At 38.4% G+C, this 18330-nt stretch overlaps 1 protein-coding gene across 1 annotated transcript in view; it reads left to right on the forward strand.

Moving 5' to 3' along the window:
- Positions 1-18330, forward strand: part of SLC35D1 (solute carrier family 35 member D1) — a 59135-nt gene that overhangs the window by 29739 nt on the left and 11066 nt on the right. The window contains exons 9-11 of the mRNA XM_061186468.1: positions 6086-6153; positions 7284-7362; positions 10961-11043. Of these exons, the coding sequence (XP_061042451.1) occupies positions 6086-6153; positions 7284-7362; positions 10961-11043 (230 nt within the window). The remainder of the gene's footprint in view (positions 1-6085; positions 6154-7283; positions 7363-10960; positions 11044-18330) is intronic.

The following is an 18330-nucleotide window of genomic DNA, read 5'->3' on the forward strand; positions in this document are numbered from 1 at the left end:
AAATTAACACAATATTGTAAGTCAACTATACTTCAATTAAAAAAAAACAAAAATTTTTAAAAAAGAAAAGAAAAATGTTGGAGGATTTATCTACTTGATTTCAAGACTTTTATAAAACTACTGTAATCAAGACAGTGTGGTATTGGATTAAAAGTAGACATAGACCAATGGAACAGAGCAGAGAATCAAGAAGTAAAGACAGACCATTTGGTCAATTGTTTTTGTTGAAGGTAACTAAGTAAATCAATGAGGAAAGGATAGTCTCTTCAACAAATGGTGCTGGAACAATTTGACATCTATATGCAGAAAAATGAACCTTGACCTTTACCTCAGGAAATACACAAAAATTAATTTGAAAAGTATTTTGAATTGCATTGTGTTGTTCCTCCCCTCAAAGTCATGTTGAAGTCCTACCCCCAGTATCAGGATGTGACCTTATTTTGAAACAGGGTCATTGCAGATGTAATTCATTAAGATGAAATCATAATGGAGTAGGATGGACCCTAAATCCAGTATCAATGGTGCAGTTATAAAAAGGGTAAATTTGGACACAGACAGTAACATAGAGAGAATGCCATGAGAACATGAAGGCAGACACCAGAATGATGCCTCAGCAAGCTAAGGAACACCAAAGATTGCCAGCATATCACCAGAAGCTAGGGTAGAGGCGTGGAACAGATTTTCTCTCACAGCCCTCAGAAGGAACCAACCCTGCTGACACCTTGATCTTGGACTTCTAGCATTTAGAACTGTAAGACAATGCATTTCTGTTTTTTAAGTCACTCAGTTTGTGGTACTTTGTTACAGCAGCCCTAGCAAACTAATACAAAAAGGATCATAGACCTAAAAGTAGAGCTAAAACTATAAAACTAGAAGAAAACACAGAGAAATATCTTTGTGATTTGGGGTTAGACTGGGTTTCATAGAAAAGTCATAAAAAGCAAGAATTGTAAAACACAAAGTTGATCTTAGACTCCATCAAAATTAAAGTTGTTTTTCAAAAGACACCGTTAAGAAAATGCAAGCCACAGACTGAAAATACTTGTATAATCATATATTGCATATATTGCATTCATATATATTGGGTTGGCCGAAAAGTTCATTTGGTTTTTTCCGTAAGATGGCTCTAGTAGTGCTTAGTTGTCTTTAACTTCATTCAAAACAATTTTGTTAGATTGTTTTGTTAGATTGTATGACAGCTGTCATATCAGCGTGCATTAAAAAAAAAACTTATCAAAATTGGTGAATTTTTGTCTAGTCATTTTAATATTGAAGATAGGAAAGAAGCAACATTTTTGGCACATTATGCTTTATTATTTCAAGAATGGTAAAAACGCACCTGCAACGCACAAAAAGATTTGTACAGTGTTTGGAGAAGGTGCTGTGACTGATCGAATGTGTCAAACGTGGTTTGCGAAGTTTCGTGCTGGAGATTTCTTGCTGGAAGATGCTCCACGATCAGGTTGACCAGTTGAAGTTGATAGTGATCAATCGAGGCATTAATTGAGAACAGTCAACGTTATACCACGCGGGAGATAGCCAACATACTCGAAATACCCAAATCAAGCGTTGAAAATCATTTGCATCAGCTTGGTTATGTTAATCACTTTAATGTTTGGGTTCCACATAAGTTAAAGTGGAAAAAAACCTTCTGGACCGTATTTCCACATGCGATTCTCTACTTAAACGTAACAAAAACGTTCCGTTTTTAAAACAAATTGTGACGGGCGATGAAAAGTGGATACTGTACAATAATGTGGAACGGAAGGGATCGTGGGGCAAGCGAAATGAATCACCACCAACCACACCAAAGGCCAGTCTTCATCCAAAGAAGGTGGTGATGTGTATATGGTGGGATTGGAAGGGAGTCCTCTATTATGAGCTCCTTCCAGAAAACCAGTCAGTTAATTCCAACAAGTACTGCTCTCAATTAGACCAACTGAAAGCAGCACTCGACGAAAGTGTCCGGAATTAGTCAACAGAAAACGCATAATCTTCCATCAGGATCACGCAAGGCCGCATGTTTCTTTGATGACCAGGCAAAAACTGTTAAGGCTTGGTTGGGAAGTTCTGGTTCATCCGCCGTAGTCACCAGACATTGCACCTTCAGATTTCCATTTATTTCAGTCTTTAGAAAATTCTCTCAATGGAAAAAATTTCAATTCCCTGGAAAACTGTAAAAGGCACCTGGAACAGTTCTTTGCTCAAAAAGATGAAATGTTTGGGAAGATGGAATTATGAAGTTGCCTGAAAAATGGCAGAAGGTAATGGAACAAAAGGGTGAATACGTTGTTCAGTAAAGTTCTCGGTGAAAATGAAAAATGTGTCTTTTATTTTTACTTAAGAACCGAAGGAACTTTTTGGCCAACCCAATATATATGATTAAGGACTTGTATCTAGAATATATTTTTTAAAACTGTTAATTTAAAACTCAGTAGTAAGAAGACAAATAACTTGAATAAAATTTGGAAAAGATTTGCACAGACACTTCACTAAAGAAACAGTACTGATGGCAAAATAGCACATTAAAAGATGCTTAACCTCATTAGTGATTAGGGAAATGCAAATTAAAATTACAATGATACACATAGGGAATGGTGGATTTGGGATCTGGATGCAGGTCAGGTCTGACTTCAAAGCCAGTAATCAGTTTGTGAAGGTTTTAAAAAAGAAGAAGAAACGGAACTTATAAGAGAGGAAAGTGCTACAAGTTTCAAGACAAAAGATGTTGGTGTCTGTGTGTGAAATAGAATGTATTCTGTTTCTTCAAGAGTATTAGGTCTGGGGACTTCCCTGGTGGTCCCGTGGTAAAGAATCTGCCTTCCAACGCAGGGGACTTGGGTTCCATCGCTGGTCGGGGAACTAAGATCCCACATGCCGCAGGGCAACTAAGCCTGTGCGCACCGCAAACTACAGAGCCCACGCGCTCTGGAGCCCGAGCGCCACAACTTCAGAGCCCACTTGCCCTGGAGCCCACGCACCACAACTAGAGAGAGAAAAACCTGCACGCCGCAACTAGAGAGAAGCCCACATGCCTCAACGAAGATCCCATGTGCCGCAACTAAGACCTGATGCAGCCAAAAAAAAAAAAAAAAAAAAAGTATTAGGTCTGTAATACTTTTTACTCCGGTTTATCTGTGTGAGTCTTGTCATGCTTCGGCCAGGTATAAACTACAGTTTTCATGTCAGTGTATAAATATTTTAAACATTTAACCCTAAAAATAACGTTTGATCCCCTAGACCAATATTTCTCAAAATATTTGACCTCTACATACAGTTAGAAATAATAATTATATTGTGATTCAGTATACACTCCCATGCACACATAAATGAGGCAAAATTTCATGAAAAAATATTTCTTGTTACACGAATACACCCTGTTTTCTATTTTGTTCTATTTTACTTTTCAATGCTATTTGTGATCAATAAATTGATTCATGACCTAAAAAAAATTAAAATTATAATGAGCTACCATTTATTTAATCACTTGGATGGTCTCAAACAGTTCCAAGTGTATATATGAATATAGAGCAGCGGGAACTCTCATAACAGTGCTGGTGGGAATACAAAACGTTATAGCTACTTTGGAAAACAGTTGGACAGTTCATTATAAAATTAAAGATGCATTTACTGAAAGAACCAAGCCATCCGCATTATGTCAAGTGAAAGAAGCCAGACATAAAAGAGTACATACTGTACAATCTCATTTATATGAAATTACTGAATGGTAAAACTCTAGTAAGAAAGTAGATCAGAGGTTCCCAGGGGCTGTAAATGGGAGAGGGGATTGACTGACTGTAAAGGGGCAGGAGGGAACTTTCTAGGGTGGTAAATATTTCTTTCCAGCTTTACTGAGATACAATGGACATTTAATATTGTGTAAGTTTAAGTTGTACAGTGGTTGATTTGATACAGTTATGTATTAGGAAATGATTACCACAGTAGCATTAGTTAACCCTGCCATCACCTCACATAACTGCCTTTTTTTGTGTGTGGTGAGAACACTTAAGATCTACTCTCTTAGTAATTTTCAAGTATATAATATAGTGTTGTTAACTATAATACCATGCTTATACGTTAGATCCCTAGAACTTATGCATCTTACAAGTTGTAAAACCAACCTCTCACCATTTCCCCCACGCCCCAGCCCCTGGCAACCACCATTCACCCTCTGTTTCTGTGAATTTGGCTTTTTTAGATTTTACGTGTAAGTGAGATCAGACCGTGTCTGTCTTTCTCTGTCTGATTTATCTCACTTTGCATAATGCCCTCAAGGTCCATTTATGTTGTTGCAAAAAGCAGGATTTCCTTTCTCATGGCTAAATAATGCTCCATTGTGTGTGTGTCTGTGTGTTTTCCATCTTGGCTGTACAAATTTACATTCCCACTCGCAGTGCACAAGTGTTCGCTTTCCTCCACACCCTCTCCAGCACTTGTTATCTCTTGTCTTTTTGATGACAGCTATTGTAACAGGTGTGGGGTGCTATCTCACTGTGGTTTTGATTTGCGTCTTTCTGTTGATTAGTGATGTTGAGCACCTTTTCATGTACCTGTTGTCCATTTGTGCCTCCTTTTGGGGGAAATGTCTACTCAGTTCCTTTGCCCATTTTTTAATTGGGTTGTTTGGGTTTTTTTTTTTTTTTTTTTGCTGTTGAGTTATATGAGTTCCTTATATACTTTGGCTATTCACCTCTTATCAGATATATGGTTTACAAATATTTTTTCCCATTCCGTAGGTTGCCTTCTCATTTTGTTGATGGTTTCTTTTGCTGTGCAGAAGCCTTTTAGTTTGATGTAGTCCCTTTTATCTTTTGTTGTTTGTGCTTTTGGTGTCATAGCCAAAAAATTATTGTCAAGACCAGTGGTAAGGAGCTTTTCCCTGTGTTTTCTTCTAGGTTTTATGGTTTTAGGCTGAAATTTCTTTATCATGACTGTAATGGTGGTTTCATGACTATATATTTTTCAAGACTCATTGAATTACACACTTAAAATTGGTGAATTTTATTTTTTATATGTTATGCCTCAACAAAGAACCATAAGCAGATTGAACGTCTACTGTCTGTCAAATGCTGTGTTCGGAATGTGATTCAGTTAATTTTTTGTGGTTCCTCCCACCAGGGAGCTCACAGTCTGTAGACGTGGTGTAGAAAGATTTGCAGTTCAGAGAGATAAGAGCACTAGAGAAGTACTGCTGAGGCACAAAGGAAGGAGTTCTTGATCCGGGAAAGCCCCACGAAGGAGCTGCTTGACTTCTAGTTTGATGGGTGAGCAGGAGTCAGATGAATGTAGAGGGGAAGGGTATTCCAGGCAAAGACATGTGAGTTTGAAACTGCCGGTTATGTTTTATAAACCACAAGGAGCCTGGTATTGCTGGAGCCTTGGAGCTGTGAGATTTATGTTGAAGTGGCAAGAGTTGAAGCTGGACAGGTTGGCAGAGAGAGAAAAACTGGAGCGTTTCTCATATTTGCCTGACAAACTCATATTGCAAGAGAAATTATGTACTTGAGAGACAAACCCTCCCTATTGGATGAGAAATGAGATGATCAACGCACCTGTCGTTTCTATTCATTCCTTTGCTTTTGGCTTTGAAACAAACAGAACAACAGAAATCTTGCTTTTACAAAATCAACTGTTTTAAAATAGGAATTCTTCCTGGACAGACCTCAGCTGAATTTGTGTAACTAAGACTGTACTTGAGCTTTCGCACGTTACAGGGAAGAAATACGTTTTAAGGTTTGAGAAAGCCTTTATTTAATACCAGCCATCTGGGAGAACTGCTGAGATTAGTAGGACATGGCTTGTGCCTTCAAGCAAATATCAGTTTCCTTGTACCAACAGGGAGAAGTACAAAATCTCCCTCACCTTACATATTTTGGAAAGGAGAAAACCTTACAAAACTGCTTGTTGATTCAGCTCCATGTATATGACGTTCTTGAACGTCACTCTCTACGCTTGGAGCGATGCAGGGAAATGTATGTATGTGGCAGAGTGTGGCGGGAGCAAGCGCACAGGAGTTTGGTTGATGAGTGGAACAGCTGATGTTGAGAGCCTGCTCTAAAGTCCGGGGCTTTCTTGTGTATTACAGGCAATGGATTTTGAAGGCTGGGCCGACACCCTCTTTCTTCTGCAGTTCACCCTCTCTTGTGTGATGGGGTAAGCCTTGCTGCCTTGTTAACAGATAGTTTTCCTAGACAGATTTGTTCTAGCGTCTTTTTGCCTCATTCCTTAGTATCCTGTTCTGTCTCTTGAGTGTATCAGCTTAGGATAAACCTCCAGATTCAGGTGGTTTCACCACCCTTGGGAATGTGCCCTCAGGGCTACCAAACTGATCTCAAAGTCATGCTTAGAAGGATGAAGGAAAAAAACTAATATTTACCCAATAAGCTAGTATGTGATAAGCACCATTATATTTCAACATGCATTATTTAATTTTATTTCTACATTGACCATTTGACAGATATTGTTGTCCCCTTACCTATGAGAAAGCAGGCTCAGAATTCAAGTAAATTGTCTAAGTTTGCAGAATTAGTAGGTAGCAGTGGCAGCCTTTGAATTTAGGGCTGACTTCTCCCTGCCAGGTTGTAGAAGGCAAGAGGGTATCTGCACATGTGCTGTATCTGCCTCTTCTCTTCACCTCCGAATATCCCTAATGCTTTTTTTCCCTCAACCAGTCATTTCACTCGGTATTTGTGACCGGATCTGGCACAGGCTAGGTACATAGTGATTGGATGCTTCAAAATAAAGTTGACATGATACCTTGGTACTGAGTCAGGCTTCAAAGCCTCATTGTAAAATCTGGGACTGCTGACTGCTGCCACTTCGTTGTTAAGTAAACTATATCCCCTCTTAAAGTAGTTCTCATTTGCTTTTCTTCCATCCTTAAGAATCTCTCTTGCCTTCACCCTGGTCTGGAATCATATTGGCCTCATGTGACGTGCACACCTGAGCCAGGGTCTGTGAGTCCTGAGCTTTCTATCTGGGTTAGGTGAATTAGGACTATGATCTAAAAAGAGTATTCATGATTGTGAATGGTGGTTTCAAGGTTTTGGTGCGGTAGCTGGGAAAAGCACCTGATTGTTAAATGTACATGTGTTTCTCTTTAATGAAATCTAAAAAAATCTGAAACTGCAGTATAAGCAGCAGTGAAGTAGGGAAAGCTCACAGTCAATCAGTGACTAGTAGAATGTACTGGCATGGCCAACACTGTTTCTCTTGGCTAGAGGTTATTATAAAATCAGCAGTTGAATCTTACTTATAAGATACCTTTTCCTTCTTTTTTCCAGATTTATCTTGATGTATGCCACAGTACTCTGCACTCAGTATAATTCTGCTCTTACAACTACAATAGTTGGCTGTATTAAGGTGAGTTGAAAAAATACTGTTCTCTTTTGGGTGCCTTCTTTATTTGAAAAGTGTTCCTCTAAAATAAGTCTGGCTGTGGCCGTAAACCCCATCATTCTTATTTCCTCATGTGTTGCCTTGGTAGTTTGACGACTTGTGGGGTGGTTTCTAGAACAATCCTTAAGAACTCAGGGAAAGCATCATCTCTACTTTCAGGCAACTTAGGTCTGAGGAGTATGGGAAAAGGAGAATGTGTCATCTCAGAGCAGAGGAAGGAGAATCAGCCCTGTTTCTGACTAGCTTGGTACTGATAGGTTTGTCCCTTTAACTCCCAATGAGAATTGTTCTCTGCCTCGCTGAGTTCTGGCTGTTCTGTAGGAAAAGGATGCGTGCCAAAAGCTAATCAAGAGAGTTTTCCTAAGTGTGAGCCAAACCTTAAGTGGCCCACTTTTAAAAGCTGTGTCTGACATTTCCAGTGATGTCATTTCCTCCTGATCCATTTTATTTGAGGGAGGCTCATTTGTCTTCAGCCAGGAGAGCCAAGCTGACTTGAATATTGAGCTGCAGTTAGTGACTTGAAGCCTGAGGCCTCTTTCATCTGACTTTGTGATTCTGGTGCTTTAAGATCCAAGAGGCCACAGCATCCCTGAATTCCAAAAGAATTAGTGAGGTAGGCTTGCTTTCTAAAAAAAAGCAAGATAGAGGTAGGTCCTGGATCATTTGGAGGAAAGAGTGCACTTGCCCTTGGAACTTACTTTCTGGTGCCCCATTTGTCAATAGCGAGGGAAGGGGTTTCAGAGGCAAAGTTTGTACTGTTCTGCTATGTTTCCCTTTGCACCCCCAATGGAGTTGTGTCTGCCTGACCTCATTTTAGAAACTAGATTTGGGTTAAAACTTCAGAAGGTCTGTGTCTTCAAATCATGGATTTGGAGTGCTTGGTGTGAATAGAATTCTAAATTAAACTATAGCAAGTCAGTTGTGTGACTTTCCGTGAAAGCTAGAGATAGGCATTCAAAGGCCTGGCCTGGCTGAGACAGTTTCAGCCCCCAAATTAGCTCTCAGCCCTGTTTCGGTTTTTGTAAAGTGAGTGCTTCAAGAGCAAAGTAGATGACTTGCCTTTTCAGAATAAAAACAGTAGGAACATGAGAGACAGAACAGTTGGTGCCATGTTTTTAACCAAGAAGGATGGTGAGGGAAAGTTATTTAGCAGATAACTAAACCTATTTGCTTAGAATTTCTTAGTGTACGTTCTTTATCATTATTAGCATGGGGTACAGATACAGTCATGCTCTCATTAACATAAAGTCCAGTACTTTTCTTTTGATATTTCCTCCTCCCCACAGAACTGTATGAACTTAGTCCAAAGGGAGCAGTTTTACTTCCAAACTCTAGAGGGAGGGGAAAAAATGGATTATCTGATTATAGTTGACCCTTAAACAATGCAGGTTTGAAGTGCTCTGGTCCACTTAATACTCGGATATTTTTCAGTAGTAAATATTACAGTACTACACCATCTGTGGTTGTTGAATCCACAGATGCTGAATCACAGGTAAGGGGGGCCATCCATAAGTTACAGTCGGATTTTCCACTGCACCCCTAACCCCTGCTTTGTTCAAGGGTCAGCTGTGGTTTAGAATTGCTGTTGCTTCTCACGGCCATGTGGTATTGCTATTAAAGGATGTCTTATACCTTCAGACAGACGGGAGTACCCTGATGTCCTTGCTGGTTTGGAGTGTCTCAGGCCACAGTGGAGCTTCTTTCATTAGCCTCCCAGTTACAACCCTTGTAGCTCAGTTACTGTTCCCAGCAGGCTTCAAGCTTCCTTCTGTGCTTGAGGATCCTAACCCCATAAACCCTTGGGTCAGCATTCCTTGTTTCTCCTGAGTGTGGTGGGAAAATTACTTAGGAGAGCTAGTTAAACATGGAAAGTCCTGGGCTCACCTCAGATGTATTGAATCAGAATCTCAAAAGCAGGGCATGGAAATCATCAGGGTTTCCAGCTGAGTCTCAGGTATACTAAAGGCTGAGATTGCAGTCTTAGTTTTGAGCTACCAGCGCAGACTCTTCTGTGCTTCCTGGTAAGTTCTACTTTGGGAGCATGAGTGTCTTTTCTGATAGAAAACCTTGGTTAGGATACCCTAATATATACTTGGAGTTTTTCTAACTTCTGGGGCTTCCCTGATGGTCCAGTGGCTAAGACTCCGCACTCCCGATGCAGGGGGCCCGGGTTCGATCCCTGGTCAGGGAACTAGATCCCATATGCTGCAACTAAAGATCCCACATGCTAAAACTAAGACCTGGCGCAGCCAAATAAATAAATAAATAAATATTTAAAAAAAAAGTTTTTCTAACTTCTGACTGATTTTGAGCAACAAGGGTTGAGTCCTTTCCCTTTCTGAAGTTCCTTGGGCAGTTTATGCAAATTAATCTCTCTTTTCCCTGGATCTCTGTACTCCAAGAGGTCCTGTTACACATTTTCCCAAGTTGCCTACCAGCCTTGTTTACTGTTACATGGTATTTAATTTTATTTTTTTCCTCTCAAATAATAAGAAAATCTGCTCTAAAGTAACTTTCTGTCTCCATCCTTAGACCTAGAAGAGGCTGACATAATTTTGAATGCTCTCTCAAAGCGTACTCCATTAAAAAAATAATTTTGAAGTTTGTTTTTGGCTTCTTAAAAACACTATGGCACTATACTTTCTGCTTCACAGGTCTAATCAGAGAGAGCCCAGGTACTAAAAATATTTGTGACATTTACCGTTTCTGGCAGTTGTAATAGCACAGAGGGAGGCAGTGACTTAATGTGGAAGAAGAGAGGTTAGGGAAGAACTGAATAAGAGATGAAACTTTGGAAAACTTTATTTCACCTTTATGGTCTGAGGATAATTAAAAGGGAGCCAGACGCTTTCACTGCCCTGGGCCCGGTTCTATCCCTGGTCTAGGAACTAAGATCTCACAAGCCAAAAAGGGAGTGAGATAAGCAGAAGATGTTTACACCTGGGAGTTAAAGGGAGTTGGGAGAGGTGATTTTAGGTATGTTACTTTGAGATGACTTCCCCTGTGGTTTTTTAAGGTGCCAAGGAAGATTGCTCTAGAAACAGTCTTTTAGTTGGTAAATTCCCCACCATCCCTTTTTTCCTTTTCAAGAAAGAGGGGAAAATGCTTGCATGTAAGCAGATTTTCCTTCTTCACTCTCCCCTGGCAAGTCAACTGCTACCTCTACAGGAGGAGAAAAGCACTCGTCTCTGAGATTGCTAAACATGGCTTGGTGTTTTCTGCCCCTAGTAATAGCAGTGCTTTTCTTTCTAGATTGATAATGTCAGCGTGTGCCACAGGGCAGGGAAAGTTTGATAATCTTTTTAGTATTCTTCAGTATCGGTGAAAGCATTTAGCTTCCCGAGAGAGACTGGGAAAAGACTGATGTCATTGTTTTTTAATTAGTTAATGTTCATGCTCATACTACACTCGTTTTAGGGTCATTAGGTTTTTGTTATTTTCTGTTTATTTGTTTTTGTATTTTAAGGATATATGTTTGGGTCTTTGTATGGATGAGTTTATATGAATACTGAAAAAGTTCAGTTAAACCTATGAAACAGTATATTGCCATTTTTCTTTTTAGAATATATTAATAACTTATATTGGAATGGTCTTTGGTGGAGATTACATTTTCACATGGACAAACTTCATTGGCTTAAATATCAGGTAAGTAAAAATATTTAACTGTAACCACTTTGATCAGTGGATTTGGATTGGCAAATAGTCACAGTAAGCTTAGACTGTTTCACAGCAAATTTGTTCATTTATTATTAGACGAACATTTATGGAGTGCCTACAATGTACTATATATATATATTTTATTAAAAACAATTTTTTATTGGAGCATAATTGCTTTACCATGTTGTGTTAGTTTCTGCTGTACAGTGAAATGAATCAGCTATATGTATACATATATCCCCTCCCTCCCACCCCACCCCATCTAGGTCGTCACAGAGCACCGAGCTGAGCTTCCTGTGCTTTATAGCAGGTTCCCACTAGCTATCTGTTTTACCCACGGTAGTATTTATATGTCAATCCTAATCTCCCAGTTTATCCCACCCTTCCTTTCCCCGCGGTTGTGTCCACATTTCCCTTCTCTTCGTCTCTATTCCTGCCCTGAAAATAGGTTCATCTGTACCATTTTTCTAGATTCCGCATATATGCGTTAATATACGATATTTGTTTTTCTCTTTCTGGCTTACTTCACTCTGTATGACAGACTCTAGGACCATCCACATCTCTACAAATGACCCAGTTTCGTTCCTTTTTATGGCTGAGTAATATTCCATTGTATGTATGTACCACATCTTCTTTATCCATTCATCTGTTATTGGACATTTAGGTTGTTTCCATGTCCTGGCTATTGTAAATAGTGCTGCAGTGAACATTGGGGTACATGTGTCCTTTTGAATTATGGTTTTCTCAGGGTATATGCCTAGTAGTGGGATTGCTGGGTTACATGGTAGTTCTATTTTTAGTTTTTTAAGGAACCTCCATAGTGTTCTCCATAGTGGCTATATCAATTTACATTCCCACCAACAATGCAGGAGGGTCCCTTTTCTCCACACCCTCTCCAGCATTTGTTGTTTGTAGATTTTCTGATGACACCCATTCTAACTGGTGTGAGGTGATACCTCATTGTAGTTTTGATTTGCATTTCTTTAATAATTCGTGATGTTGAACATCTTTTCATGTGCCTCTTGGCCATCTGTATGTCTTCTTTGGTGAAATGTCTATTTAGGTCTTCCACCCATTTTTTGATTGGGTTGTTTGTTTTTTTGATATTGAGCTCCATGAGCTGTTTGTATATTTTGGAGATTAATCCTTTGTCTGTTGTTTCATTTGCAAATGTTTTCTTCCATTCTGAGGGTTGTCTTTTCGTCTTGTTTATGGTTTCCTTTGCTGTGCGAAAGCTTTCAAGTTTCATTAGGTTCCATTTGTTTATTTTTGTTTTTATTTTCATTACTCTAGGAGGTGGGTCAAAAAAGGTCTTGCTGTGGTTTATGTCAAAGAGTGTTTTTCCTGTGTTTTCCTCTAAGAGTTTTATAGTGTCTAGTCTTACATTTAGGTCTTTAATCCGTTTTGAGTTTATTTTTGTGTATGGTGTTAGGAAGTGTTCTAATTTCATTCTTTTATATGTAGCTATCCAGTTTCCCAGCACCACTTATTGAAGAGGCTGTCTTTAAACTATACATTTCATGTCTTTCAATAATGCTTTTTAAGAAAAGGGAGAGACAGTGGTTCCATATTTTATCCACAGTTTTTGGGGAGTCTTTTCTGGAAGTTGAACCCCTTTTATTTAGCCTTCAAAGAATAATCCTTTATTTATTGTGCTAGATGTCAATGCAGTGTTCTCAAGAAAATTCAAGGCTAAAGAATACCAGCTCTGTTAGAGTTGCTTTATATGTGTCTAACCTTGGATATATCACTGCATTTCTTTAGACTTTATTTATCTTCAATAATGATGAGGGTGACTTGCATGAAAGATCTTTTTCAGTTTGAGAATTTTGAATTTCATGCTTTTAAACACTATTTATATGCTTTAAAATTCTCAAATTTTAAAGACCTCTGTCCTGAACTCAGACTTTTATATGTAGTAGCCCACTTGACATCTCTGGCTGACATGTCAAAAACTGAACTCCTTTATTTTCTCCAAAGTGTCTTCCACCTCCATAGCCTCTGCATCTCAGCTGATGGAGCCTCCATCCTTCTAGCCTCCCAGTTCAAAAGCCTTGGAGTCATCCTTGACTCCTCGGTCTTATACCCAGTATCCAGTTTGTTAGCAAATTCTGTTGGTTCTGCCTTCAGAATATCACTTTCCACCATCTGCATAACTTCCATCATCATCTAAGCTACCAACATCTTTTGCCTAGATTACTGCCTAGTCTTCTGTACTTGTATCCCTGGTTTAACTCATCCCCCCATCCCACCCCTAGTCAGTTCTCAAGAGTTGACAGTATATTCCTTGTAAAAGGTGAATCAGAACATGTCACTCTTCTTTTTACTCCCCTTCCCCCATGTCTGTCCAGGTCCCAAAGTCCTGACAAGGCCCTACAAGATCTATCCCCATCTTGTCCTCCAAGTTCAACTCTTGCTTCTCTTCTCCCTCACCTCACTTCATCTACACAGACCTCCTTGCTGTTCCTTTAGAATACAGGGCATGCTCTCTCTTTAGGTGCTTGGACAGGATATTTCCTCTACCTGGAACATTATACTGCCAGATAGATACTTTGCGTGGCTAATTCCTTTATGCCTATAAATTTTTGCTCAGATGTTACCTATTCAAGGAGGTCTACCTCGACCACCTTATTTAAAATTGTAGCCTGCTCCTCCTCTTCTGATACTCCCAAACCCTCTTATTCTACTTTTCTATTTATATTTATATGTATTACCTATTTTCTATCTCCGCTGCTATAATGTAAGTTCCACGAGGGTATGGATCTCTGCCTGTATTCTTCCCTCACGTTTCCCAAGCTCCTAGAATGAATCCTGGTCATTGCTTAATAAATATTTGCTTGATTGGATTGCTGTATATTGCTGTATGGATTGGTAAAAAAACACTTTGGAAACTATAAAACTCTTTTCTAGAATATGGTAGTATCTTTTTTTTTAATTTGCAAGAAAGTATATAACTTCTCTTGAGCTTTTATTTCTTCAAATGTAAACAAATGATAATACCTATTCTACCTTTCTTATGAATCAATATGAGAATTTAATATTCCATACTAATATTATTAATAGGTTAGTAATTCATTGTTTCCCCTTCCCTGACATTTATTTGCCACTATTGTTGTTTGTCTTTTAGAGGAAAAATCATTTTTTATTTGTGGGGTAGGAGTTGGTGAGAGGATGGGTATGTAAGCATACCTGAGGATTGCACGTTATAGAAGGAAGATGAGTAGCTGAGTCTCAGATCCTGGTCAGAGTCACACTTCTGATGCTTGCTCCCTGTGTGATTTTGAATGAGTTGTTTATCTTTTCTGAGCTTCAGTTTTCTTATGTGTTTGGGATAGAAATACCTATCTCTTTAGAGTTGTTGGAATGAAATAATCCAGTGAATGTAAAGTACCTGATTCATTGCTTCACATCTATGCTTAGTAAATGTCAGTTTCTTTCATTAATAGCTGTGAAGAAGGGCCAGGATATAAGGATCAACATGGTGAACCAGTTTTGACTTTGGATGTGGCCTGAGTTTCCTTCATTTCTAAAAATCTAGGTTAAAGAATCATTATGACATGTTATAGACCCGATTCAGAGATGCCTTGATTTTCTTTTTGTCCCCTTCAAATGAGAACTTGATAGTCAAAATGAAATAAAAACTGCTGTTTGCATTTTCAGATATCTGCAGTTCAAATCTCTTATAGTATCTTATAAGAAATGTTAGGGTTTTTTTTTTTTTCACGTTTCAGGCTACTTAAAAAAACTTCTAAGTGCCTGAGTATGCTGGAATGTTACAACGTATGTCAGCCTAACATATGTAACATCTTGAAAAATTCTTCCAGTGGAATTTCTTTTTGTGATAAGTAGTGCATTATAGTTCTGGTTAAACAGTACTGTTTTGCTAGCAAGGTTAGTTGATAATGATGTCATTGGTACTCTTCCCCTCTGTAGTATTTTTAATAATTCCTAATTGCTTTCACATTTTATTGTAATAAATTTTACATGCCGTATCTCTTTAATCTCTGTTTCATTATAAGATTAAGGACAATAAGTAGTATACTTAGTCACCAGTCAGCGTTCAAATTATTTGCAGAGTTGGGATTAAAATCCAGGTGACCTTCTGTTTCAAATACTCTTTCCATTACAACATGCTTTACAGCATTTGTAAAGGAAAGTATATGTTGCCTTTTTTTTCTTTCACTTTTTCTCTTTAAAATGAAAATTATGGTTTTATTGTTTTTTTGACTTATCTTCCACTAGTTAATAAGCAGACTCATAGGTTGTGAACATTACTTCTTTTTTAAATGTGAAAACCAAACTTAAATTGGCTACTTATTAGAGTTCACTTTGATTGGACATGGTGTCAGTCCATCCTTGGCTGATTGCACTTTGAAGGAAATCACTAATTAAACTGTACTCTTAAAGGATTCTCTGATTAAACTCAGATGCATCTAGCTCCCCTTCACCCCGCCTGGTTTCTTTGCTGTTTTAAGAAAAGTTTAAATAGCCCCCTCTGATATGATTCAATTCCAGGAAGCAGGAGGTTTGCATTGGTAGCTTCTCAGGCTCCATTCAAATTTGATACTGTGATTTATGAAGGCTTTTTTTTTTTTTCTTTTTTCAGTAGGGCTCTGTGGAGAGCCTGGCTGTCTCTAACTCCCTTAAGTGCCTTTTTCCAGTGGCCAATTAGTGCATGTTCACCCACGCCCAGAAAAGCAGCAGAGCAAGTGGGGAATGAATAGTGAAGGGTGGTGACAGAACACGCTTCTGTACTTTCATCAGAGGTTGGGCTCTGGCCTGTGGCTTTGGCCCGAGTAACGTATCCTCTCCAGGTAATGACATCATCATCCCCATAACTGCCCGGGCTAGAATTTGTAGAATCTCTGGAGCTTATCTTTATCTGTGATTCTTTTTTTTTTTCCCTTCCATTAAAAAAAAAAAAAATTAACATATGATTTAAATACAGTAAAATGCCCCCCTTTTCCTGTGCAGTTTTGCAAGTTTTGACAAATGCATACAGTTATGTAACCAGCTATTACAGTTATGTAACCACCATATTCAAGGTATAAAATAATTGTATTACCCCCTAAAATCTCCCTATGTCCCTTTGCATTGAACCCCTCTCCCCTTACAAAGATCTGTTTTCTATCCATATGGTGTCCAGAATGTCATATAATGATACATAATGTTATGTAACTCTTGGTCTGACTTCTTTCGCTTAACATACTGCATGTGAGATTCCATGTTGCATTTGAGATTCTGTGGTGTGCATGTATCAGTAGTTTGTACCATTTTACTGCTGAGTAGTAGTCCATTATGGATGCATCACAGTTTGTTTATCCATTTATCAACTGAAAGTTATTTGCATAGTTATCAGTTTTTAGGTGTTTTGTGTTAGCTGCTAAAACATTTGTTTAAAAGTTTGTGTATGAACATAAGTTTTCATTTCACTTGGGTAAATACTTAGGAGTGGAATTTCTGGGCCGTATGGTAAGTGTATATTTAACTTTGTTAGAAGTTGCCAAACTATTTTCGAAAGTGTCTGTACCATTTTGCGTAACCCCCAGCCATGTGTGAGAGTTCTAATTGTTCCGCATTCTGGCCCTTGGTATCGTCAGTTTGTCTTTGTTTTTCAAATTCTAGACAGTCTAATAGATCTGTAGTGGTATCTCATTGTGGTTTTAATTTCCCTAATGATTAATGATGTTGAGCATCTTTTCATGTGCTTATTTGCCATCTGTATGTATTCTTTGGTAAAATGGCTATTCAAATATTTTGCTCATTTCAAAAACTTGAGTTGTTTTCTTAATGAGTTTTGAGAGTTCCTTATATCAGTATATTGTGGATACATGTCCTTTATCAGATGTGTGATTTGCAAGTAGTTTTTCTCAGTCATGGCTTGCTTTTCATTTTCTTAATCTCTTTTGAAGAGCAAAATTTAAAATTTTTGATGAAGTTTAATTTACCAGTTTTTTTTTCTTTTATGGGTTGTGCTTTCAGTGTTGTGTCTAAGAAATCTTTGCCTAACCCAAGGTCACAAAGATTTTCTCTTATATTTTCTTCTAGAAGTTTTACAGTTTTAGGTTTTATAGTTAGGTATATAGCCTGTTTTGTAATAATTTTTGTGTGTGGTGTGAGGTCTGGATGAAGATTCTTTTTCCTGTGTATGTGTTTTTTTTAATATAGATATCCAGTTGTTCCAGTACCTTTTGTTGAAAATACTGTCCTTTCTTTGTTGAATTGCCTAATTCTTCATAACACTCTTTTGAAGTTCTTTTATTATCACTGTTTTATAAATGAGGAGGCTGAGGCTTAGAAAGTTTGAGTTGAATGCATTCTAAAGACATGCATTGAGCCTGTTTCTGTGTGCCAGGCATCGTGCTCCAGAGAGACACGGTGCATTCACTCATAGCTCTGCCAAGGTCACATAGCTAGTAAGTCATAGAAGGATTTTAACCCAGATGGGTTGGACTCCAGAGTCCAAGTTCTCACCCGGTAATGAATTATCATTCAGTAAATGACTGATTAATTGTGATGTAACCTAAGTAAACCATATGTAGCCATTGTTACCTTAGATTCTCAGCTATTTGAGGGTAGAAATCACTTGTCTTATTTATAGTTGTGTCAGTATTTATCAGTTCCTGATCCATAATAGGCATCCAACCAGTAATAATAATAACAGAATACCAGACAATATTTTTTATGCTTAGGCATTGCCCTAAGTAGTCCATACTTAATCTTTAAAACAGCCCTCTGAGACAGATGCTGTGAATATTCCATTTCACAGAGAGGCTGAGAAACTTGCCACATACTACCCATCTGGTAAATATTCAATCCTTGATTGCCTTCCACATTTTCTTAACTGCCATCTAGTAAATAGTGAATAGATGAATGAATTTATTTTCATATCCCTTCAGGATATGTCATCATACTGGTTATATAACTCTTAAGTCAGCCTCCTTTTGTGTAACACAACACATTTTACTGTAGCTTCTGACACCAAACTAGAGTCTATGCAGTCTTTGGGGTGGCCCATGGTGCAGCTCAGAGTCTAGCTCCAGAGTTAGGTTCGGAGGACTTTGGTCTAGCTATCCCTGCCCAGCGCCTGAACCTACAATTTGCTCATTTTGGACTCCTTTGCCTGTTTCCTTAAAAGGTTGTGTTGCTTCCTAGTTCCAGACTTCTCCTCCTGAATAATTCCATCCTAGCAGACTCTCTTCTGGTTCTAGGCTTCTCCTGAAGTAAGGACGTGAGCTTTTCCTTTACTTAGTAGCTCTCTCATTTGGAGAGAGA

This window comes from Eubalaena glacialis, chromosome 3 (genome assembly GCF_028564815.1).
Source record: "Eubalaena glacialis isolate mEubGla1 chromosome 3, mEubGla1.1.hap2.+ XY, whole genome shotgun sequence".
NCBI lineage: Eukaryota > Metazoa > Chordata > Mammalia > Artiodactyla > Balaenidae > Eubalaena > Eubalaena glacialis.